We start from the raw sequence: 24,871 nt of genomic DNA on the forward strand, positions 1-24,871 counted from the left end.
AACCCCTCTTTTAGCCAAATACTAGTGGGAGCTTGACACTGGAGAGCATAATCTTTGTCTCCATAGGATTCTGATCTGGTTCCCAATTTCAGATATGGGTTTTTTTCCACTAAGTGGATCTCTTAGCCAATCAGAAAGCTATTGGTTACCCACCAAGGCTGTGTGCCACTATTGCACTGGTGTGTATATCTTATCAGGGTGTTTGCTTTGGAGTAGCTTAGACCCTCTGGTTGCTTGGACCATTGTTGGCCACATTCCCCTAGTAGCTCCTGTAGAACTTACCAGCACTAGATTGGCTGTCTGGGGACAGGCTTTCTTCTGAATTTCAGCCAGGTCTCTCCATGCTCTGTGTCGGCAGCATATGGTGTCTTCAGCAATAGGGTCTCAGCTTTTACCTCAGGCAGGTAGTCAAGTGCTTTGACAGAAGCTTGTCTTGTTTTGGGGACCTTGTAGGTCTCTCTGATAAATAGCTCACTATGAGTAGCAACCAATTTCTGGTATTGGGAGTTATAGGCCAGAGCCAAAAAAATTTTTTAAATAGACACCTTTCAATAATAACTCTTTTTAAAAATTTAGTTTTATTTTTATTTGTTTGGGAGTGACAGAGAGAGAGAGAGGCAGAGAGAGAGAGAGAGAGAGAGAGAGAGAGAGAGAATGAGAATGAGTGTGCCAGGCACTGCAAACGAACTCCAGATGCATGCGCCCCCTTGTGCATCTGGCTAATGTGGGTCCTGGGGAATCAAGCCTCGAACCAGGGTCCTTAGGCTTCACAGGCAAGTGCTTAATGGCTAAGCCATCTCTCCAGCCCACCAAAAAAAAATTTTTTTTTAAGGTTGGCTTCGTCTCACCCTCTCCAGGGCCCTTCTTTTCAGGTACTCCCCCATACTCCTATAGAGGGTTCAATCTTTTAGTCTACCTCAAGGACAAAGGTTTCTATGGTACCAGCTCATTTTACACTGAGTTTTGTGTTGTTTTTCTGTTCCCCTTCCCTTCCCCTCCCCCAAACCCTTCCATCCCTATTGTCTGGGCTTTGGGTTGCCTATCAGGTATGTCAGCAACTTGAGGTGATCCAGGTTAGGAACTGCAGATGAATTAGACCATGAGGTGTTTGTCTTTCTGTGATTGTGTGAGTTCACTGAGTATGATCTGTTCCAAGTCTGTCCATATTTCCATAAATTTCATTGTATCATTTTTTTTCTTACTGCTAAGTAGAAGTCCAGTGTGTAAATGTACCACAACTGCATTATCCAATCATCCAATGGTGGGCACCTGGGTTGATTCCAGTTCTTGGCTATAATGAATTATGCAGCTATAAACATGGTTGAGAAAATATCTCTGTAGTGAAGCATGTAGCTTTTAGGATAAATGCCCAGTAAGGGAATAACTAGGTCTGTTGGAAGTTCTACATTCACTTTGTTCAGGAATCTCTATATTGATTTCCATAGTAGTTGTATAAGTTTACATTCCCACAAATAGTGAATGAGGGGTCCTCTTTCTCCATATCCTCACCAACATCTGTTTTTTTTTTTTTTTTAAATGATAGCCATCCTTACTGGAATAATGTAGAATCTCATAGTTGTTTTAACCCTAACACTACTCATTTTTTTTAATTAAAATATTTGAGTGAGAGACACAAACACACACAGAGAATGAGTGCATTAGAGTCTCCTGCCACCACAAATCAACTCCAGACACATGTGCTACTTTGTGCATTTGGCTTTACCTGGACACTGGAGCATTAAACCCAGGAAAGCAGGAGCAGGCTTTGTAAGCAAGAGCCTTTAATTGGGGAGCCATCTTCCTGGCCCCATACTTGGTATTTTAAATTCAAAACAACTGAGAGAATAATTTTGCTCTGATTTTCAACTCAATAATCTACGGAGTAGACATGTACTCACAGTTTGATCAAGACACAAGAGCAGGGCTGGAGAGATGGCTTAGCGGTTAAGCGCTTGCCTATGAAGCCTAAGGACCCCGGTTCGAGGCTCAGTTCCCCAGGTCCCACGTTAGCCAGATGCACAAGGGGGCCGCACGCGTCTGGAGTTCACTTGCAGTGGCCGGAAGCCCTGGCGCACCCATTCTCTCTCTCTCTCCCTCTGTCTTTCACTCTGTGTCTGTCACTCTCAAATAAATAAATAAAAAATGGACAAAAAAAATTAAAAAACAAAGACACAAGAGCAAATCCAAAGGACTGTTTCAAAAGCATAATTCATGATTGCTGTGTATTTTTTCTAACCAAAGCTTCAAAAATTTTCCTCTTACTGGTATTAGCTTACTTCTAAAGTAAAATTTGGCATGGCACTATGTACCACTGAGCTGATGTAAAAAGATTGAATCGAGGCTGGTAAGATGGCTCAGCAGTTAAGGCATTTGCCTGCTAACCTCAGCGACCCAGGTTCAATTCCCTGGTACCCATGTAAGCCAGATGCACAAGATGGCATATGGATCTGGAGTTTATTTGCAGTAGCTAGAAGCCATGGTGTGCCCCCACAACTCTCTCTGTCTGAATCTCTCTGTTTATAAATAAATAAAATATATTTTAAAAGATGGAACTAAATATCTGTTTTTAGTATTTTTTTTTTTTTTGGAGCATGCATTCAAGTTTATTTGCAGCAGCTAGCAGCCCTAGCATGCCTTCCTTTCTTCTCTCTCTCTTCCTCCCTCCCTCTCACTTCTTTCTATCTCTGCTTGCAAACAAATAAAATTAAAGTTTAATTTATTGACCCACACTTATCACCCACAACTCAGCTATTTCTTTGGCTATTTTTCTGAGACAGGGTCTCAGTATATAGCCCAGACTATCCTCAAACTCTCAATCCCTGCCTCAGCCTTACAAGTGCTGGATCAGAGAATGGTGACCACACCCAGCCAGATGTTTCTTTCTAATGAATTGACCATTGCATTTCCAAATTTCTGAAATGGCCAACAGACCATAGAAAGACATTTCTTTAGGCTCCTGCTTGAAACCAACAGCTTCAGCCAACTGCCGGCCTTGATTCAGGGCCAAATTAGTTTTTTTTGATAGAGCTTTTAAAAAGTGTAGAGGAGACACACCTCTAATCCAAGAATTTGGGAGGCTGAGACAGGATGATGTCCAGTTTCAGACCAGCCAGGGCTAGAGCGAGACCCTGTTTCTAAACACATGTTATAGAGAATCATGTTTAATATACAGAACAGAGTATTTTTTCTACGAAAAAAAGAAATGTGTATCAAAATAGACTTGATTGCCATTCTTTAGTAAATACCTAAAGCTAATTAATTTTGTCAAGGTAAAACGTGACACTTGAGAAAGAAACAAAATCTCTTTGAATGCTCTGTTTGTATGGATGAAACAGACCTGATGAAATAAACCCTGCCAGAGCTTTCAGGTTGTTCTGAACAAGACAATAAACACCATATGGAAACGCAGATGATAAACTGCAGGAAAAGATGAAGAGATGTTTTTGGTTGTGCTAAATGCCATGAAAACAAACCAATGACAAGGTTGCCTTAACAAAGGGACAGAACCTGCAGGGCAGTGTGTCTGGGAGCATCCAAATTGGTCTTTTTCACATTTCCCAGACCAGAGGGTTGTAAAAAGTCTAACATCATCACACCCATGAGTCCCATCTTCAGAGAGGAATGGATGAAGGGTTAATAGCCTTCCCTGAAAACTTGAAGGAACTAAAAAGTTAATAAGTGTTGCAGTCTGGTTCGCATTGCTGTTGGAAATCACCCAACCAAGAGCAGCTTCTGAGAAAAAGAGATTTATTTTGGCTTACAGGCTCGAGGGGAAGCTCCATGATGGCAGGGGAAAACGATGGCATGAGCAGAGGGTGGACATCACCCCCTGACCAACAGAAGGTGGACCACAGCAACAGGAGGGTGTGTCAAACACTGGCATGGGGAAACTGGCTATAAAGCACATAAGCCCACCCCCAACAATATACTCCCTCCAGGAGGCATTAATTCCCAAATATCCATCAGCTGGGAACCTAGCATTCAGAACACCTAAGTTTATGGGGGACACCTGAATCAAACCACCACAATAAGCAACCCTAAAACTAGCAGGCAATAGAGAAGTCACAGAGGTATTCAGCCTCATTTAGTCTGGTACCTTCCCTGATTGATGTACTCCCCTTAAGCTCAGATGGCCTTGAAGGACCAGAAACCATCTAAGTATCCTCCCTTAGACACTCTTAGCTGAAGAAGCCTATTCTGAACAAGGACACAAACAGCTGCGATTTTCTTATCAACTGCACCTGGTAGTCTGTTTCTTAGGATTCTCCTTATAAGTTTGAACCCCAGCCTGACTCAATGCTTCAGCCTTTATCCTGCAGGAAGGCTGCTGCCCTTTGCTCTCTCTCTCAATAAACAGTCTGTCTGTAGAGATCCTCTTTTGCTTTTCTCTTATACTTTCCTTACAATGGATGCTTCCAGGAAAAACTAGCATGGCATCCAGACTCACTCCTACCTGGGTCCACCAGGTGCAGCATATGCCAACCTGCCCTGGAAACGGATTTGTGGGTTAGATTACACCTGACTCTTTAGCAACAGTGTGTGTGTGTGTGGGGGGGGGGGTGGTGGAAGAGTTCCCTCCGTGGCTGACGTCATCACAGAGGCACGGGGCAATAACTTTTCAGGGCTCTGGTTCTGTGCTTGTACCTGGGAGATAGTCACACCTGCATATTCATTTGGTAAAATTCATCTAACTCTTCCACTGAAGTGAATGCATTTATTGATTTTTAATAATACGGATTTGTTTTCAAAGAAAAGTTATTATACACCAGGAATGCAAACAAAGCCAAAGGCGGGAGTTGTTAGGAGCTTGAGCTTGGGGCCATGGAGGTCAGCAGCTCCTCCCAACCTCGTTCCCACATCATAGATCAAGTACAGACCTCAGAGAGGTTAGGTGGAACTCACAGAGCCCAGCGGGATTGCTGCGCAAATTTGAACCAGGGAACGTTACTTCCCGCATGCCATCTAAATACACACTAAAGGTGAGCAGGGCTATAGGCCCTTAAAACCCACGCAAGGCCCATCAGGAGAGGAAAACTGGGGCTAGCATAAAGGGAGGAACGAACAGTTGCAACCCCAGGACCGCAGCGTGGGGGCGTGGCTTCCAGACAGGGCGTGGCTAGGATACAAGCATGGGGAGGAGGGCGGAGTTTCGAGGCTAGAAAGTGGTTGTAGGCGCCTGAGGGGCGGGCTTATGGCTTCTCGTTTCTAAAAGATTGTGCTTCCTCTCTTGCCGTAGTTTCTGAAACCGGAAGTTCTTCTGAGACGTGCTCTAGGTTTCCGGAAGAGAGCTCCCATGTGGAAGCTGCGGTGAGGAGTTACGAGTGGCGCCGCAATTGCTAGGTCTAGGTAAGGAGGCGCACCAAAGCGCTCGCTGTGCTTGAGGGTCGGGGCGGTAGGTCGCGGGGGCTGCGGGCCGCGGAGCGTGGAAGCACTCACGAACGCCGTTGCCGTGGTGAGCGCACGTCGGGGCTCCGGGAGTGCGGGGACAGCCTGGTTGGGCGTCTCGAGGGTGCCGAGTGCGGTGCCGCTTGTACGCCGGCCTGTGCTGCTCGCAAACCTCTCACCACCCTGTGCTTCTTGGCTCGTGTTGCAGACCCCGCTCCCATGAAAGATGACGTCCTTAGCCCAGCAGCTTCAGCGACTTGCCCTCCCTCAGACTGACCCCAGCCTCCTGTCTAGACATGAAGTAGCCTCTCTGTTGTTTGACCCCAAGGAAGCGGCCACCATCGACAGGGACACCGCCTTTGCCATCGGTGAGCCACCCGTAGCGATCGAAAAGCCCCTCGTAGCGATCGTTGTCGGAAAATACTGTATTTTCTTGTTTTGTCTTTTACTCTGGTCTTTCTAAGCAGTTTTTTAACTTGATTATTGTTGCTAAGGGAAGGAGTAGCAACCATGTGCTAGATGCTTGAAGTATATTTAAGTAGTGCAATTTGACTTTCTCAAGCAAGACTAGGGAGGCCAACTAGTATATTAAAAGGAAGACCAGCAAAATTTAAGAATAGTAAAAGACTACGGCAGTGTCTAGGTCTTCCAGTACTGCCTTAGTTATTGTGAGGTTAAAAGGGTGGGTAGGAGGATGCAGTACCTCAGCATTCATTCTCCAGAGCTGTGCCATGTCTCACCCCCAATTCTTGACGCAGAGATCCGTGGCTTGCCCAGATTTGGCTCAGATGGTCTCGGATATAGCTCATAGCTGCATAGACCTACACATTAGGCTTTGGCTGTGTCCATATGGTGCTAGTTATGTAGGGTGCAAGGACTGTGAAGACACTGACAGTCTCCATTTAGAGTTCAGAGGGTGTTACAGTCTAGAGAGCCAACAAATATTTGCCACAGGGTTGGAGCCCTCAGAGTCCCCACCAGGGGAATGCCCAGCAAGAAAGCAACTGCTGCTGAGACTCCAGAATGTTCCCAACATATAACAATCTGAAGGAGCTGTCATCATGACATTGCACACTCAGCTGCCAGTGTGGGCTCAAGCCTACACAAAACCTGCGAAAACAGAACTCTTAATATTAGTTACAAGTTAGAGGATTGAAATTCAGTGAGGTCTATATAACTTGCCTCATGCCTTACAAATAGTAAGTGATTAAGAGGAATTCAAATCCAGGTCTTGTATTTTTCACCATATCACATCTATGCCTTATTAGCATATTTGGCTGCAAGTAATAATTCAATTGTAACGAAAAAAAAAAGAGGGAGAAGGATGGAGCTGAGGAGTTTGCTCAGTGGTTAAAGGCACTTGCTTGCAAAGCCTAATGGCTAGGCTCCCCATGAGACATGTAAAGCCAAATGCACAAGTTGGCCCATGTATCTTGAGTTCATTTGCAGCAGCAAGGGGCCCTGGCAGGTCCATTTTCTCTCTCAAATAAATAAAAAGTAAATTTGAAAAGGGAGGAGAGTTCCTGCCAAAACGTACCTTCTGTTTTCCTAGTGAGAGGATTTATTCTATTTGTTGAAAACAAGAAACCTATGTTTGAGAGTATGTTACATATTATAATAAAAAATGTTCAGTGACTTTGAGGTAAGAAAAAGTATAAAAGAGGGTAGAATGAGTTTTCTTGCAAAGGAGTGTTAAATGAAGTGACCTTTTCCTAGGATGCACCGGCTTGGAGGAGCTACTTGGAATTGATCCTGCTTTTGAGCAGTTTGAAGCACCATTGTTTAGCCAGCTCGCAAAAACCTTGGAGCGCAGTGTGCAGACCAAAGCAGTGAATAAACAGCTGGATGAAAACATTTCATTGTTCCTCATTCACTTGTCTCCTTACTTCCTGCTTAAGCCAGCACAGAAATGTCTGGAATGGTTGATTCACAGGTAGCTAATGATATTTTCTTTCCTTCCTTTCTTTTTTTTGGTTTTTCGAGGTAGGGTCTCACTCTTGCCTGGGCTGACCTGGAATTCACTATGGAGTCTCGGTGGCCTCGAGCTCACAGAGATCCTCCTACCTCTGCCTCCAGAGTGTTGGGATTAAAGGCATGTGCCTCCACGCCCAGCCGAAAAATCCAGTTTTTAACTTGCATTTTCTGATTATCCGAACATTAGTCTTATTAGATCAAAAAAGAGTGGATACTAGTGTGAAAGATCCCTTCATTGTCTGGTATTTAATTTGTCCCAAATAGATCATTCATGTAATAAGTACTTTTTGAGTTTGATTGTTCATGTATTTTTTTCTTTCTTTTTTTATTGGGGGGGGTTTCAAGGTGGGGTTTTGCTGTAGTCCAGGCTGACGTGGATTTTACTATGTAGTCTCAGTCTCAGGGTGGCCTTGAACTCAAGGCAATCCTACCTCTGCCTCCCAAATGCTGGGATTAAAGGCGTGCGCCACCACACCCAGCTTGTTCATGTATTTCTTCACGTAACTTATTCATTAAAAACTAAGCTACTGGTTGCTGTTTTGAAGTAAGCACCTTAATAAAGGTTTGTGCAAGCTTTGAGGAAGGTAGCTGGTCTGGATTAGTTGAGGCAAACTTCGTGGAAATGTGATGTCTTGGCTAGCACTAAAATCTTACGTAAAACTACTAAAAGGCAAAGTGCTGTAAGGAAAAATACATGTAATGGCATAGGTTAGTGTAGACAGAGATAGGAGGGATCGCCAGCTAGAGAGAATCAGGAAAACCACTTTGAGGCTTGTGGAGAGGTACTGAAAAAGAATACTGGGAAGGATTTATTGTTTTTGACAAAAGTAATCCATCTTAACATTCTTAAGGTAGAGGGACTAATCAAAGCTTTTTCAAGTTCATATATAAATTTCATATCGTTATAATTTGATACTTTTCTTTTTGTAATATTTATTTGATAGAGAGAGAGACGCAGATAGAGAGTGGACCACACAAAGGCCTATAGCCACTGCAAACAAACTCCAGATGCATCACCTTGTACATCTGGCTTACATGGGTACAGAGGAATCAAACCTGGGTCCTTAGGCTTCACAGGCAAGTGCCTTAATCACTGAGCCATCTCCCTAGCCCTGATGTTTTTCTTTGTTGTTGTTTTGAGGTGGGGTCTTGCTCTAGCCCAGGTCGACCTAGAATTCACTCTATAATCTCAGGGTGTCCTCAAACTCACAGTTACCCTTCTACCTCTGCCTCCCAAGGCGTTCACCACCATGCTTGCCCCCCCCAATACTTTTCTTATCCAACTAAATTAATGTGATTTTATCCAGGTATTGCGGCACAACCTTTAATCCCAGCACTAGGGAGGCTAAGGTAGGAGGATCTCCCTGAATTGGAAGTCAGCCTGAGATGGAGTGAGACCCTACCTCAAAAAAACCAAGCAAAGAACATAGCTGTGATTTTCATGAGTTTTTTTAGTTTTGATGATTAAGAAAACTATAGAAAATGTCTGTAACAAAGACAAGCTGAGCATTGATAACTTGCTGGTTAGCTTTCTGTAGCTTGGTAGCCATGATCCCAGTTGTTTTGGTTTGTTTGTTTTGTTTTTCAAGGTAAGGTTTTGTTATAGTCCGGGCTGGCCTGGAACTCACTATGTAGTCTCAGACTGGCCTCTAGTTCATGGTGATCCTCCTGCCCATGCCTCCTGAGTGCTGGGATTAAAGGTGTGTACCACCACACGTGGCTTAAAATCTCAATTTTATTAAAGTTGGACATATGTATGGGATATAAATTTGATACTGAATATTCAGAACATTATCTCAGAAATAACTGAATCGTGTTGAGGTGAACTTAATCATGTAACATACAGGATTGTTTAAGTATTCTGTATTTTGTTTGTACTTTTATATTTTTTTTGTTTTTTAAAAATACTTATGTGAGAGAGAGAGAGAGAGAGAGAATGGGTATGCCAGGGTGTCTAGCAACTGCAAGTGGACTCCAGATGCATGTGCCACCATGTGCACATGGCTTACATGGCTTCTGAGGTATTAAACCTAGGTCTTTAGGCTTTGCAGGCAAGCACCTTAACTACTTAGCTATCTCTCCATCCTCTGATTTTTTTTTAAATATTTTTATTTATTTATTTATTTGAGAGAGAAGGGGGGAGTAGAGAGAGAAAGAGTGGGCACACTAGGGCATCTGCACACAAACTCCAGATGCATGTGCCACCTTTTGCATCTGGCTTATGTGGGTCCTGGGGAATCGAACCTAGGTCACTTGGCTTTGCAGGCAAGTGCCTTAACTACTAAGCCACCCTCCCCATGATTTGTTTTGACTGGTACTCATTCTAAGTGCTTATCTCATTAACATAGGATCTAGACCATTCAGAAAACATGCCTATAGGGCTGGAGAAATGGCTTAGTGGTTAGGGCACTTGCCTGCAAAGCCAAAGGACCCAGGTTCAATTCTCCAAGACCCACATAAGCCAGATGCACAAGGGGGCACACCATCTGGCATTCATTTGCAGGCTGGAGGTCCTGGCATGCCTATTCTCTCTCTGAAATAAAAATGATAATTAAAACAATTTTTTAAATATTGGGTGTGGTGGCGCATGCCTTAAAAAATATGCCTGTAAATTTTTTGTCCACTTGAATTGTTTGCTTTTTCCCTAGGTTTCATATCCATCTTTATAATCAAGATAGCCTCATTGCTTGTGTTCTGCCATACCACGAGACAAGGATATTTGTGCGGGTGATACAGCTTCTAAAAGTTAATAATCCAAAGCACAAATGGTTTTGGTTGTTTCCAGTTAAGGTAAGATTGTTGAATGACATATTTGTACATAAGCTTTACAAATCTTGTTTAAGCCGGGCGTGGTGGCGCACGCCTTTAATCCCAGCACTCGGGAGGCAGAGGTAGGAGGATCGCCGTGAGTTCAAGGCCACCCTGAGACTACAGAGTTTATTCCAGGTCAGCCTGGACCAGGGTGAGACCCTACCTCGAAAAACAAAAAAAAAACAAAAAAAAAAAACAACTAATCTTGTTTAAAGGAATATAATTTGGAAAAAAAATGAATCTTTGAGAAATTAGTACTCCTATTACCTACACTAGCATCCCTTCTGATTTCCTGATGAAATTTCTTGATAGCATCTAGCATTTACATCATATTTTCTTTTTGTCAATAACAGCAGTCTGGAGTGCCCTTAGCTAGAGGAACATTGGTTATGCATTGCTACAAAGACCTTGGATTTATGGATCTAATTTGCAGTATGGTGACAAAATCTGTGAAGGTGAGTAGTGAGTATCTTGTCTGATGAGTGAATGACTCCATGAAATGATTGTTTGCCCTGATGAAAACACACTAAAGCTTTCTTTAAGAGCATTGGAATTTGAAGAAATATCTTTTGGCTAGTCCATTGTTTTGTTACATTCACAGTTTGAGAATCAGTCTTTTCTTTAATTTTTATTTATTTATTTATTTATTTTAAAGCACTGTTCTTTTTAAATTTTTTTGTTTATTTTTATTTATTTATTTGAGAGTGACAGAAAGAGAAAGAGGCAGTTAGAGAGAGAGAGAGGGAGAATGGGTGCGCCAGGGCATCCAGCCACTGCAAATGAACTCCAGATGCATGTGTCCCCTTGTGCATCTGTTTAACGTGGGTTCTGGGGAATCAAGCCTTGAACTGGGGTCCTTAGGCTTCATAGGCAAGGCCTTAACTGCTAAGCCATCTTTCTAGCCCTATTTTTATTTTTTAAAATTTATTTATTTGAGAGAAAGAGAGGCAAATACAGAGAAAGAAAGGGTGTTCCATGTCCCCCAGCTGCTGTTGATGAACTCCAGACACATGCACCACTTTGTATGTGTGGCTTACATGGGTCTTGGGGAGTTGAACTTGGGTCCTTTGGCAAGCGCCTTAACCACCAAACTATCTCTGCAGCCCAAGAATTAGCCTTTTCTCATGGAAGGTGTTTTCTACAAAAATAATCTTTTCCTTGTCACATTCCAGCTACAGAGATTTTTTTAAACAATAGCAACAAAAATCCTGTAAAGATGTCAGGAAGACATTATGCTTTCAGTCTTATGTTTTTATATATTTGGTATTGCACATGGCAAAAATTACAAGCCAGAATGATTCAGAAGAGCTGTGGATATCATGTCTCATCAAGTTGTTTTGTGTGTATTCCTTGTTCAGGCTTTGGCTGAGTATCCTGGCAGCCCAGCTCGGTTGAGGGTGCTCCTGGCTTTCTATGCTTCCACCATTGTGTCTGCTCTGGTGGCTGCTGAGGACGTGTCAGACAATTTAGTCGCCAAACTGTTCCCATACATTCAAAAGGTTGGTTCTGCTCATGTTAAATAGATTATGTTGTATGTAAGGGCATTTTCTTGGTTTAAAAAATTCAACGTAGTAATAGATGTGTGTGTGTGTGTGTGTGTGTGTGTGTGTGTGTGTGTGTGTGTGTGTGCGCGTGCGCGCGCGCGTGTGTCTGTGTGCATGTACATACATACGTACGTACACACAGACCAGAGGACAAACTTCAGTGTAGTTCTTTTAGGCACTGCCCACATTTGTTGTGTTTGTTAAGTGTTTTTGTTCAGCTTGGTTTGTTTTTTGGTTTTATTTTAATTTTTTTTTTGTTTGTTTTTTGATTACTTGTTTGTTTGTTTTGTTGGAGGGGCTTGAGGTAGGCTTTTGCTTTAGCCCAGGCTGACCTGGAATTCACTATGTAGTCCTCAGGCTAGCCTCAAACTCAGAGTAGTCATCCTACCTCTGCCTCCAAAGTGCTGTGATTGAAGGCATGCACCACTACACCTGGCTTTTTGGGGAGGGCGAGGGGGACGTTGAGGTAGGTGTCACTGTAGCCCAGGTTTACCTGGAACTAATAAGTGACAGTGATTGTCATTCCTCTGTCTTTGAAGTGCTTTCATTAAAGGTGTGTGCCATAACACTAAGCTTTGGTTTTTGGTTTCTTAAGACAGGGCTTCATGAAGTTCTGTCTTTTTGGAGGTCACTGTGTACACCATGCTGGCCTTAAAACTCATGGCAATCTGTCTATTTCAGCTTACTGAGTGCTGAGATTATAGGCATGAGTCACCATGCATGTTTGGCAACATTTTCTTTTTGGTAAATTTTTTGAGATATGGTTTCTCACTGGCCTGGAATTTGCCAGTTAGGCTAGACTAGCTGACCAGTGAAATCTAGGGAACCTTCTACCTCTACCTCCCATCTCAGGCTGGCCTCAAATTCGCAGTGATCCTACCTCTACCCCCGGAGGGCTGGGATTAAAGGTGTGCACCACCATGTCCAGCCAAATCCTGTGTGTATGTATTTGTTGTTGTTTGCTTGTTTTGTTTTGTTTGTTTGTTTTGAGGTAGGGTCTCACTCTAGCCCAGGCTGACCTGATATTCACTATGTAGTCTCAGGGGGGCTTTGAACTCACAGTGATCCTCCTACCTCTGCCTCCCAAGTGCAGGGATTAAAGGCGTGTGCCATCCCACCCAGCTTTAATCCAGTATATTTTTTAAGTCCTGAGAGTGATCTGTTAGAAGTCTCTCTTCAAAGGTGAAGCTCACTAATAAAGCCAAGCTTGTTGCTTCTTGTTGGGATGTGCAATGGATGTCTGAGTTAGGAGGCTCTTCTGGGGTCCCTCCCCTTTCATCCAAGAGATTTATCTCATCTCTATGTCTGTACAAGAAAGTGAGGAGGGTCACGATCTTCATTTTCTACTTCTGAAGAATGGTTGGCTATCAGTGTGTTTTAGACTTTACTGAACTTTTTTTTTTTTTGAGTTAAGCAAGCTGATTTTAACATGCATTAGAGACAATATGACAGACACAAAGCAATTCTTAAATAAGTACCTTTTACCATTGAACAATTTTAAGGCTTAACTAAAGAAATATTTATGACTGTTACATGAAGCTTAGACAAACTATATTAACATTGTTTGTATTTCCATGTTTTAAGTATCAGTATCTCTATAAGCAATGAACTTAATATATCAGAAATGTGACAGTGAATTAAGTGAAACATTGAGACTGATTATATACATAGCTCAAGAATACAATGAAAGTTGGTCATTGTTGAGTTAGCAAGCCTGCATTAGAGACAATAAGACAGACAAAGCAATTTTAAAAATAAGTGCTTTTTACCATTGAACAATTTTAAGGCTTAACTAAAGAAATATTTATGGCTTACGTGAAGCTTAGACAAACTATATTAACATTGTTTGTATACAGTGAATCTTTTTAAGACATGGGGAGCTTTTCCAGTTTTTCTAAGAACAAAATCACATTAAGTCACTTTTTATAAGACTTAGATTATCATCTCAGTGATAATCATCTAGCAAAACTAGCATGAACAAGACAAGCACCATCTTAAAATTGTAGAGTTTTAGCCAGGCATGGTGATGTAAACTTATTGATAGTCAAACATCATGAACTTACAAACCAAATTACAAGAGGGGAAAAAAGGTTAAATAGTTTTTCTGTGAGTTTTTTTTTCTTGAGGCAGGGTTTTAGATATAACCTTAGGAGAGAATTAAATATTAATGAGTTGATTTTTTTTAATTTTTTTGTTCATTTATTTATTTATTTGAGAACAACAGAGTGAGAAAGATAGATAGATAGAGAGGGGGAGAGGGAGAGAATGGGCACGCCAGGGCCTCCAGCCACTGCAAATGAACTCCAGACCGTGCGCCCCCTCGTGCATCTGGCTAACGTGGGTCCTGGGGAATGGAGCCTTGAACCGGGGTCGTTAGGCTTCACAGGCAAAAACGCTTAACAGCTAAGCCATCTCTCCAGCCCTAATTAGTCAATTTTAACCTTCAGATTTAGTTAAAATGTTGACAAGTAGAGGAACCTAGTAAACTTCGTTGGGTACTCTAAATTTAGTACCCATTTAGTACAATCATTATTATGACCAGATTAACATCAATGAGTTAAAATTAAGTTTACAACTTGAATACCATAGTAACCTGCTACCAGGTTTTACTGAACTCTTAACTTGTAATATTAAAAATTTTTTATTTCATTTTGTGTATGAGGGAGAGTGTTGCATGTGTGCTATGTACATGTGTGTGCCCTTGTGGTTCCCCGCCTGCTTGTCTGAGGTAGAAGAGGAAAGTTGGCTGTCACACTCCATTGCTCTTTTGCCCATTCTTTTTTTTTTTAATTTTTTAAAATTTTTTTATTTATCGAGAGCAACAGACACAGAGAGAAAGACAGATAGAGGGAGAGAGAGAGAATGGGCGCGCCAGGGCTTCCAGCCTCTGCAAACGAACTCCAGACGCGTGCACCCCTTTGTGCATCTGGCTAACGTGGGACCTGGGGAACCGAGCCTCGAACTGGGGTCCTTAGGCTTCACAGGCAAGCACTTAACTGCTAAGCCATCTCTCCAGCCCTGTTGTTTTGTTTTTTGAGGCATGCTCTCACTCTAGCTCAGGCTGACCTGGAATTCACTAGGTAAAGTCTCAGGGTGGCCTCGCACTCACAGCACTCCCCTCCTACCTCTGCCTCCCAAGTGCTGGGATTAAAGGTGTGTGCCACCACACCTGGCTTTTGCCCATTCTTGTTTGAGCCAGTCTTTTATTGATCCTGGAGCTTCTGCTCCCCTATAGGACTGTGGTTATAGGTGTAAGTGGCCATGCCCAGCTGTTTAATGTGGATTCTGGAGATTCAAAATCAGACAATATCAGGCCCTCATTCTTATAAAGGAAATGTGTTTAGTCTCTGAGTCATCTCCCCAGCCCTAGTTAGATATTTTTTGGAAACAAGTTCCTGTTGTGTAGCCCATGCTGATCTTGATCCTCTTCTCATAGCATCCTAAGCACTGGGTTACATGTGTATACCACCATGCCTGATTTAAAACTTATATTTTAGCTTATACATGAAAACAAGGATTGCATATACTTACAGAATATCATTGATGGTTTAGTACATGTATGTGTGATATGTAACATTGAAATCAGGGTAAACTTTTGTCAACTCAAACATTGACATTTTTAAAATTTTTTGTTGTTTTCAAGAAAGGGTCTCACTTTAGCCACTCACTCTTAGCTCCAGGCTGGCCTTAAACTCAGTGATCCTCCTCCTCAGTCTCCCAAGTGCTAGGACTAAAGGCATGTATGTCTAATTTGCTGCAGTAAAGTAACTTTAAAAAAAATTATATTTATTTATTTGAGAGAGAGAGAAAAAAAGGATGTACTACATCCTCCAGTCACTGCAAACAACCTCAGGATGCATCTGGCTAATGTGGGTACTGGGGAATTGAGCCTGGGTCCTTAGGCTTTGCAGATAAGCACCTTAACTGCTAAGCCATCTCTCCAGCCCTAAGTAGAAGAAAATAATTCTATTATTTGTCATTTTTTTTTTGTTTAAAAATACTTAGGGATTAAAATCATCTTTACCAGACTACAGAGCTGCCACATGCATGATAATCTGTCAGATTTCGGTGAAAGTGACCATGGAAGATAGCTTTGTGAACACGCTGGCATCACAGCTCATCCGAACATTGACCAAGGTTCCCTCCCAGGTCAAGGATGGATTAGGTTGTTTGATCATTCTCCTGCAGAGACAGAAGCCAGAGAGCCTCGGGGAGAAGTATGTATCATTGCATAGTTAGAGTGAATGACGTTGTAAGATATAGTACATTATATGTTGCCGCTTGTCAATATCATGTGCATTTCCTTCTTCAAAGGCCATTTCCTCACTTGTGTAAGGTTCCGGACCTCATTGCAATACTTCATGGGATTTCTGAAAGGTATGATGTCAGCCCTCTTCTGCGCTACATGCTTCCCCAGCTGGTTGTCTCCATCATTCGTCACATTACAGGTATGTGGTTAACAATTCCATATATATGTGAACACAAATACACATGCATGAAACAAACAAACCAAAAAGTCCAAGATCATATACATTAAAAATCCAAATTATGAAAAAAGCCAAAAAATTAACTAAATTTTTTTTGCATTATTTTTCTTTACTCAATAAATATAGAAAAAAGAAGTGCTTGTCTTACTGTTGCCTAGAGAATACTAAGAAAGGTATCTCGAAAATTATGTCAGTGTGCTGAAAAGTAGTGCTTAAAACTTGCATTTAAAAAAACAGGGGCTGGAGAGATGGATTAACAGTTAAGGCATTTGCCTGCAAAGCCAAAGTCCTTGGTTTGATTCTCTAGGACCCACAGAAGCCAAATGCACAAGGTGGCTCATGCGCCTGGAGTTCATTTGCAGTGGCTAGAGGCTCTGGTGTGCCCATTCTCTCCCTCTCTGCCTCTTTCTCTCCCTCTCCCTCCCCCCCTCAAGTAAATAAATTAAAAAAAAAAGAAAAAAGCATTTTATTTATATATATATATATATGGCTAACATGGTAAAAGTATGTTCTTCCTACTGGAATTCATGGTGATAATTAATGTAGTCCCAGGCTTTTTAAAAATACTTAATTTGAGGGAGGCAGACAGGCAGACAGAGGAAGAGAAGAGAACACCATTGCTTCCTGCCACTGCAAACAAACTCCATCTACATGTGCCCTTTTGTGCATATACTTGGGTACTGAGAAGTCAAACCCAGGCTGTCAGGCTGTACAAGAAAGCACTTCTTTTTCTTTTGGTTTTTCCAGGTAAGAATTTACTCCTGGTGTAGGCTGTGCTGGATTTCACTGTGTAGTCTCAGGGTGACCTCAAACTCATGGCGATCCTCCTACCTTTGCCTCCCAAGTGCTAGGATTAAAGGTGTGTGCCACCATACCAGGTTTCTTAAAAAAACAAACAAAAAAACCCATGCTTTTGATTGATGTATTTGTAGCTCAGTGTACATTTCAGGATTGTTAAACAGTTTTGTAGTATCCATTTAAATGTATCTTGTATATCATTTCACTAATTACAGATATTTGGCCTGGAACTCACAGCGATTCTCCTACTTCTGCCTCCCGAGTTCTGGGATTAAAGGCGTGCATTACTACTGTGGGCCAAGAAAGCACTTCTAGCCATTGAACCATCTCTTCAGCTCCTATTTTATTTATAACCATGATAATAACAAAAAATATAGAGGGCGTCAGGTAAAGGGCAAATGAGAGAAATATATGCAAAAATGGCTTAAAAATTATAAATGAGTAAATGGAATATATATTGAAAATAGGTAATATGTTTTAAAATTACCCCTAGAAAGGTTTTCTAAGTAAATTTAATCATGCGAACATGCAGAAAAACATTTCTCCAACTCAGTTTATATTTGTTATATATTAAGGAGAAGAAACTGAAGAGATGGAGGGTCAGATCTATAAGAGACACTTAGAAGACATACTTACAAAAATACCTCTGAAGAACAACTTAGACCACCTGTTGGCTAGGTAAGCTGTTTTTTTTTTCTTTCAGTTTTTTAAAATTTATTTGTGAGGGGAGAGTATATGGGTATACCATGGTCTCTTACCACTGTGAACAAACTCCAGACCCATATGCCACTTCACATGGGTAATGGGGAATTGAACCCAGGCCATCTTCCCATTCCCCCCCGCCCCCCTGCCTTGAGGTAGGGTCTCACTCTGGCCCAGGCTGACCTGGAATTCACTATGTAGTCTCAGGGTGGCCTCAAACTCATGGTGATCCTCCTACCTTTGCCTCCCAAGTGCTAGGATTAAAGGTGTGTGCCACCATACCTGGTTTCTTAAAAAAACAAACAAAAAAACCCATGCTTTTGATTGATGTATTTGTAGCTCAGTGTACATTTCAGGATTGTTAAACAGTTTTGTAGTATCCATTTAAATGTATCTTGTATATCATTTCACTAATTACAGATAGTTGGCAGCATAAAAAGCCAAAGCAAATTTTTCTTGTTTGTGTTAATGTGAAGAAAAGAAAATTGGAAGGTAATGGTTCAGTTAAAATTTTGGTTCTAACTTAATTTTTGAGTATTTAAAGGTTTGTATTTATAAATGGGCTGTCATGCCTGAAATGATAACATATCAGAGTTGATATGCAGTAAATAATACTTAGAATCTTTATATTGAGGGTAAGCATGGAGTAAAAATTATCTCTTATTGTGAGGACACTTCAGTCACCCCTTTTTCTGCTTCTTAGTCAAAGGGTGGCTTGATATGATGAACAGCATGTAGGTGTGACCCACTCCCCCTGCTCCCCCCCAGTAAAGTAGGATGTTTGAGAGGTCAATTTGTAGATTTGTGTGCATCATCTGTACTCTTTGCCCAGAGGATGGGTTAAGAATGAAATGAGAATGTATCCATGATCGTAGGCTCTGGCATCACAGAATGGGTTTAAAATTTAACCTCACTCTGCTTTTTCTGACATAAGAAGGACTCACTGATGGCTTCTGTTGCTGTTAGATTTCAGGCCAACTGGAGGCTTCTTAAGCCTTAGTTTCTTTTTTCTTTTCCAAAACATATTTATTTGCAAACAAGGGGGTAGAGAATGTGCATGCCAAGGCCCCTTGCTACTGCAAATGAACTCCAGACACATGTGCCTCTTTGTGCATCTGGCTTTATATGAGTAGTGAGGAATAAGCCTAGGCTATCAGGCTTTGCAAACAAGCATCTGTAACTGCTGAACCATCTCTCCAGTCCATGCCTTAGTTTCTTCATCAGTAAAGTAAATATAATTTCTGTCCTATAGAGGTGTGCAGGAGATAATAGTTGTGAAGTATCTAGAACATAGTAGGGATTCCATGAATAGTAACCCAGGTCTGCAAATGTTTTGCTTTCTTTTGCAGCCTTCTTTTTGAAGAGTATATTTCATACAGTTCTCAAGAGGAAATTAGTCAGAATAAAGTGTCTTTGCTAAATGAACAGTTACTTCCACTCATCAGGCTTTTAGAGAATAGGTAAGTTGTATGTGTGTTTGTGCTCCTTATCTTTCTTTACCTCCTGCTCTACAAAGATGAATCAGTGACTTAAGAATAGACTGGTCTTATTTTTTTTCCTTTCAAGAATGGACAAGCATAGGAATAAAATATATTTGAAATATAAAGGAAAATAGGAATTGTGTGGCAAGTATAATTTCTCTTTAGAGAGATTTTGTGTGTGTGTGTGTGTGTGTAAGTGTAAGTGTAATGTGTTGGGGGAAGGGATGTGTGCATCCACAGTGCACATGTGGCTATCTAAGGACAAAAACTTAGGTGTTTGTCCTCTTCCTCCATGGAGCTTGAGACAGGGTCTCCCTTGTTGTTTTGACTTTCCAGTTTACTTTGTGTCCACATGATTCTGGATTCCCCTAGCTCTGCCTCCCATTGCCATAGGTACATTGGGATCATAGATGAACCCACAACTTTATGTCTGGCTTTATATAGATACTGGGGAGTTGAGTTTGAGCCTGCAGGTTTGCAGGCAAGAACCTTTAACCACTGAGCTATCTACCTAACCCCTAGAGATTTTTTTAAAAACTTATATATTTCTTTTTTAAATTATTTATTTATTTATTTGAGAAAGGCAGGTAGAGAATGGGCACGTCAGGGCCTCCAGCCACTGCAAATGAACTCCAGATGTGTACACCACCTTGTGCATCTGGCTTACTTGGGTCCTGGGGATTCAAACCTGGGTCCTTTGCCTTTGCAGGCAAGTGCCTTAACTGCTAGGCCATTTCTGCAGCCCAGGAGAGGGAATTTTGTTACTAGAATTATCATAATAATAAACTTGATCAGTATTTGCTTATGTGTCACTCTGAATAACTTTTAAAATTTTCATTATGTGCCTTTCCTATGTATAGGTATGACATGTGATAAACACTTTATTACAAATGCAAAATAAGTGCTGGGGGTTATAGCTCATTTGGTAGAGTGCCTGTTTAGCATGCATGAAGCCCTGGATTTGATCCCCAGCATCACACAAATGGTGGTGGCACATGCCTATAATCCCAGAATTTGGAGGGTGTATGTGGGAGAATCAGAAGTTCAAGGTTCTAGCTATCTAGTGAATTGGAGGCCACTATGGGCTATATAAGACCCTGTCTTAAATAATAATAATAGCTGGGTGTGGTGGTGCACACCTTTAATCCCAGCGTTTGGGAAGCTAAGGTAGAAGGATCATTGTGAGTTCTAGGCCACCTGAGACAACATAGTGAATTTCAGGTCATCTTGGGCTAGAGTGAGACCCTACCTCAAAATACTAAAAACAGGGCTGGAGAGATGTCTTAGCGGTTAAGGTTAAACACTTGCCTGCAAAACCAAGGGACCCAGGTTTGACTCCCCAGGACCCACATAAGCCAGATGCACCAGGGGTCGCATGCATCTGGGGTTCATTTGCAGTGGCTGAAGGCCCTGGCGTACCCATTCTCTCTCTCTCTCCCTTTAAATCTTAAAAAAACTACTACTAATAATAATACTAAATGGACACTTATTTTTTGCCCAGATACCCCAAAGCATTAGATATTGTGTTAGAAGAACGCCTGAAAGAAATTACAAGTCTGAAAAAGCAGGAGCTTTTCCACCAATTTATTTCTCTTTCCACAAGTGGAGGAAAGTACCAGGTATGTTTTGCAGTGAAATGACAACATGTGGGAAATGGTGTTGTGGGTTATTTGAGACATCCATGTAATTGCTGACATCTTGCTATTTTCTTGGGAAACTTAGGAGTGAGACTTTATACTGTTTGCCTCTTTGCCAGAAACACAGCTTAAGAGTAGGGCCTGAACTGAAGAAAACTATAATTTAAAAATAACTGTAGGCCGGGCTTGGTGCCTCACGCCTTTAATTCCAGCACTCAGGAGGCAGAGGTAGGAGGATCACCCTGAGTTTGAGGCCACCCTGAGATTCCATAGTGAATTCCAGGTCAGCCTGGGCTAGAGGAGACCCTACCTGGAAAAAAAAAAACCCCACCCCTCAAAAAAAAAAAAGACCTGTAAGCAATGCATATGGTAGGGGAAGATTGGAAATTTCATGTGTCATGTTTGTTAATCACCAAAGGGCAGGCTTGTAGGCTGCTAGTGCTACTTGCCCTTCCTGTCTGTACTGGCCAGTACAGTTTCTCACAGCTGCATGGAAACTGACTAGATTACCCGTGATCCCGAGCAGTCTTGTGAAGATTTTTTCTGGTGGTATAAACATAAATTTTTGTATTAGAAATTAGATGCTTGAGCAGAAGTTCTTATAATTATCCTTCAAAATCAATATTATAAAGAGAAATATGGGAGCCGAGTAAGATGCCACACTTAATCCCAGCACTCAAGAGGCTGAGGTAGGAGGATCGCTGTGAGTTCCAGGTCAATCCATGCAACAGTGGCACCCTACCTCAAAGAAAACAAAGGGAATATGATTTTTTTTCTTTTGCATAATTGGGCTTTCAACTTTTAATGGTGCTGCATTTCCAAAGCTGAGTTTGAAAGGTGGATTTTCTTAATCTGATTTCATATTTTACTAAGTTGTGGTCAGTTCAAGTGCCACTTTGTATTTAGCTGAGTTACATTCTGTCTTCATTGTTGTGCTTTTTCAATATAATTATCAATCCATAAAAGTGCCAAATTCCTTCACAGAATTATTTCATTAAATTGAACCAGTATGTACACAAGTGAATACAGTACATACCATGTGCACAACACAGTGCACACTGAACAGCACGTACAATGTGGTTTTCATGTTTGTTGGCGCTGTGTGAAGTGATTTTCGATATTGAGTTCTGTAGTTACCACGTGGCTATTGAAGCTGTTGGGCAGTTGGGTGTTTTATATCCATGCTTAGTCACATGCTGCTCCAATTTAGTGACGTCCTGTCATATTATATTGAACCTACAGTTTCTAGAGGATTCAGATACCTCTTTGATGCTCAGTTTGAATCATCCACTGGCTCCTGTGAGACTTCTGGCTGTCAATCATCTGAAAAACATCATGAAAACATCAAAGGTTTGTGTCAGATTATTTTTCACTTGTGATTTTTTTCCCTCATGGTAAGCAGTATAATTCCACAATAAGTAATTGAGGATTCCAGCCATGTTGACATTATAAAATTAGAGATAGCTGAATTTCACTGATCTTGTAGTTTTAAAATTTTGTCTTGAGGTTTGTTTGTTTTTTTTCTTCCCAAGGTAGGGTTTCACTCTAGCTCAGGCTGACCTGGAATTCACTATGTAGTCTCAGGGTGTCTTCGAACTCAGGGCGATCCTCCTATCTTTGCCTCCCGAGTGCTGGGATTAAAGGCTTGTGCACCACCACGCCCAGCTTGTCTTGAGGTTTTTTTTTTTTTTTTAATGTTTTTGGTTTATTTTTATTTATTTACTTGAGAGTAACAGACGGAGAAAGAGAGAGAGAGAAAGAGGCAGAGAGAGAAAGAATGGATGTGCCAGGGCCTCCAGCCACCACAAATGAACTCCAGATGCGTGTGCCCCCTTGTGCATCTGGCTAACGTGGGTCCTGGGGAATCGAGCCTCAAACTGGAGTCCTTAGGCTTCAAAGGCAAGTGCTTAACTGCTAAGTCATCTCTCCAGCCCATTGAGGTTTTTAAATGATAGGTACATGTGCGTGCTCACATGTGCATATCACAGCATGTGTGTGAAGTTCAGATTGCAACTTTGGGTATTGGTTCTTGGCCTTCCACCTGTTTAAATTCAGGCTTCCTCATTCACTGCATTTGCCAGGCTAGTTCGTCTACGAGCTTCCAGGGAATTCTCCTGTCTCCACCTCCAGCTCACAGTAGGCATACTGGCGTACTGGGATTACAAATGCTTGTACTACCGTGTCCAACCTTGATGGGTCCTGGAGATCTGAACTTGGGTACTTGTGCTTATATGGCAGACTCTTTATCCACTGAGTCATTTCCTTACCCATACATTGTTGAAGTTTAAAAATGCTTTTTGTATTTTTGTTTTACATATTCTATATGAATATTAAAATTGATTTATACATATAAGGAAGCACTGGCATTTGAGGAAGTCTGCTATGTTGATATTTTTTTTTTTTCAGTAGGGTCTTACTCACCTGGAATCACCTGGAATTCACTATGTAGTCTCAGATTAGCCTTGAACTCACCATGATTCTTCAACCTCTGCCTCCTGAGTGCTGGGAGTAGAGGTGTGTGCCACCACACCCGGCCTGATAATTTCTTTTTTTATGAGGTTTTTTTCTCTATATTTTTATAGAATAATGGGTCCCATTATGACATTTTTCATATATACTTGGTTTTTTGTCTGTTTGTTTTTCTCTATTTTTTAAATTTTATTTACTTACTTATTTGAGAGAGGGGGTAGAGAAAGAATGGGTGCGCCAGGGTGTCCAGCCACAGCAAATGAACTCTAGATGCATGCACCACCTTGTGCATCTGGCTTACGGGGTTACTGGGGAATTGAACCTTGGTCCTTAGACTTTGCAGGCAAGCACCGTAACCACTAATCAGTCTCTCAGCCCCTTGGGTTTTGTTGTTGTTTGCTTGTTTGTTTTGTTTTGGTATTTCAAGGTAGGGTCCCACTCTAGCTCAGGCTGACCTGGAATTCACTCTGGTCTCACGGTGGCCTTGACCTCAAGTGATCATCCTACCTCTGCCAAATGCTGAGATTAAAGGCGTGCGCTACCACGCCAGACTTTAAAGTTTTGGGGGAGAGGGGGAGTTGACAATTAAAAAATTTTTATTTGTGCATGCCTGTGTGTGTGACACATCTCCTGCTACAAACATCATATGTTTTTGCCTCTTTTCATCTAGTACATGTGGGTGTCTGGGGAATAGAACCCAACAGCAGACTTTGCAAGCAGTCTTCCCAGTCCCACTTTTTGGACAATTCTTATACATGTGTATAATGTATTTTAAATTATTTTTATTTATTTATTTGGGAAAGAGAGAATGGGCACACCAAGACCTCTAACTGCTGCAAACAAACCCCAGATGCATGAGTCACCTTGTGCGTCTGGCTTATGTGGGTCCTGGGGAAATCAAACCTGAGTCCTTCGGTTTTGCAGGCAAGCATGTTAACCGCTAAGCCATCCCTCCAGCCCTGTGTAATGTATTTCAATCATGTTGCACATCTCCCCCCTTACCTTCTCTTATCTCTTTCCCACTAAATGTCTTTTTCTTCCCAACCAGTTCCATTTCCACATTGCTGTTTAGTGTTTCTTTTAAATATTTTTATTTATTTATTTTGAGAGAGAGACTTAAGACACAGGCAGACAGAAAGTGAATGGGCGCACCAGGACCTTCAGCCACTGCCAATAGACTCCAGATGCACGTGCCACTTTGTGTATCTGGCTTACATGGTCCTGGGGAATCGAACCAAGGCCCTTTGGCTTTGCAGGCAAATGCCTTAACTGCTAAGCCATGTCTCACTCTAGCTCAGGCCGACCTGGAATTCACTATGCAGTCTCAGGATGGCCTCAAACTCATGGTGATCCTTCAACCTCTGCCTCCTGAGTGCTGCAATTAAAGGCGTGTGCCACTATGCCTGGCTAAAAATATTTTATTGTTATTTATTAGAGAGAGAATGGATATGTGAGGGCCTCCAGCCACTACAAAGGAATTTCAGATGCATGCGCCACCATGTGCATCTAGCTTATGTGGGTATTAAGAAATCAATCCTGGGTCCTTAGGCTTTGCAGGCAAGCTTCTTAACTGCTAAGCCATC

The 24,871-nt window shown here is 41.7% G+C and overlaps 1 protein-coding gene and 1 non-coding gene across 2 annotated transcripts in view; one reads left to right on the top strand and one right to left on the bottom strand.

Moving 5' to 3' along the window:
* Positions 1–2,870: 2,870 nt before the first annotated feature.
* On the bottom strand, positions 2,871–3,007 carry LOC123461935. Its single transcript, XR_006637980.1, has one exon. It is a non-coding gene; the product is annotated as a small nucleolar RNA SNORA2/SNORA34 family (small nucleolar RNA).
* A 2,259-nt stretch (positions 3,008–5,266) lies between these two features.
* Heatr1 (HEAT repeat containing 1) overlaps positions 5,267–24,871 on the top strand; it is a 65,586-nt gene continuing 45,981 nt past the window's right edge. The window contains exons 1-12 of the mRNA XM_045151608.1: positions 5,267–5,346; positions 5,594–5,753; positions 7,102–7,318; positions 10,008–10,149; positions 10,524–10,625; positions 11,529–11,669; positions 15,720–15,931; positions 16,029–16,162; positions 17,575–17,677; positions 19,051–19,161; positions 20,684–20,801; positions 22,062–22,169. Coding sequence (XP_045007543.1) covers positions 5,612–5,753; positions 7,102–7,318; positions 10,008–10,149; positions 10,524–10,625; positions 11,529–11,669; positions 15,720–15,931; positions 16,029–16,162; positions 17,575–17,677; positions 19,051–19,161; positions 20,684–20,801; positions 22,062–22,169 — 1,530 coding nt within the window. The 5' untranslated portion in view covers positions 5,267–5,346; positions 5,594–5,611. The remainder of the gene's footprint in view (positions 5,347–5,593; positions 5,754–7,101; positions 7,319–10,007; positions 10,150–10,523; positions 10,626–11,528; positions 11,670–15,719; positions 15,932–16,028; positions 16,163–17,574; positions 17,678–19,050; positions 19,162–20,683; positions 20,802–22,061; positions 22,170–24,871) is intronic.

The sequence above is a fragment of the Jaculus jaculus genome, chromosome 6 (genome assembly GCF_020740685.1).
Source record: "Jaculus jaculus isolate mJacJac1 chromosome 6, mJacJac1.mat.Y.cur, whole genome shotgun sequence".
Lineage (NCBI taxonomy): Eukaryota > Metazoa > Chordata > Mammalia > Rodentia > Dipodidae > Jaculus > Jaculus jaculus.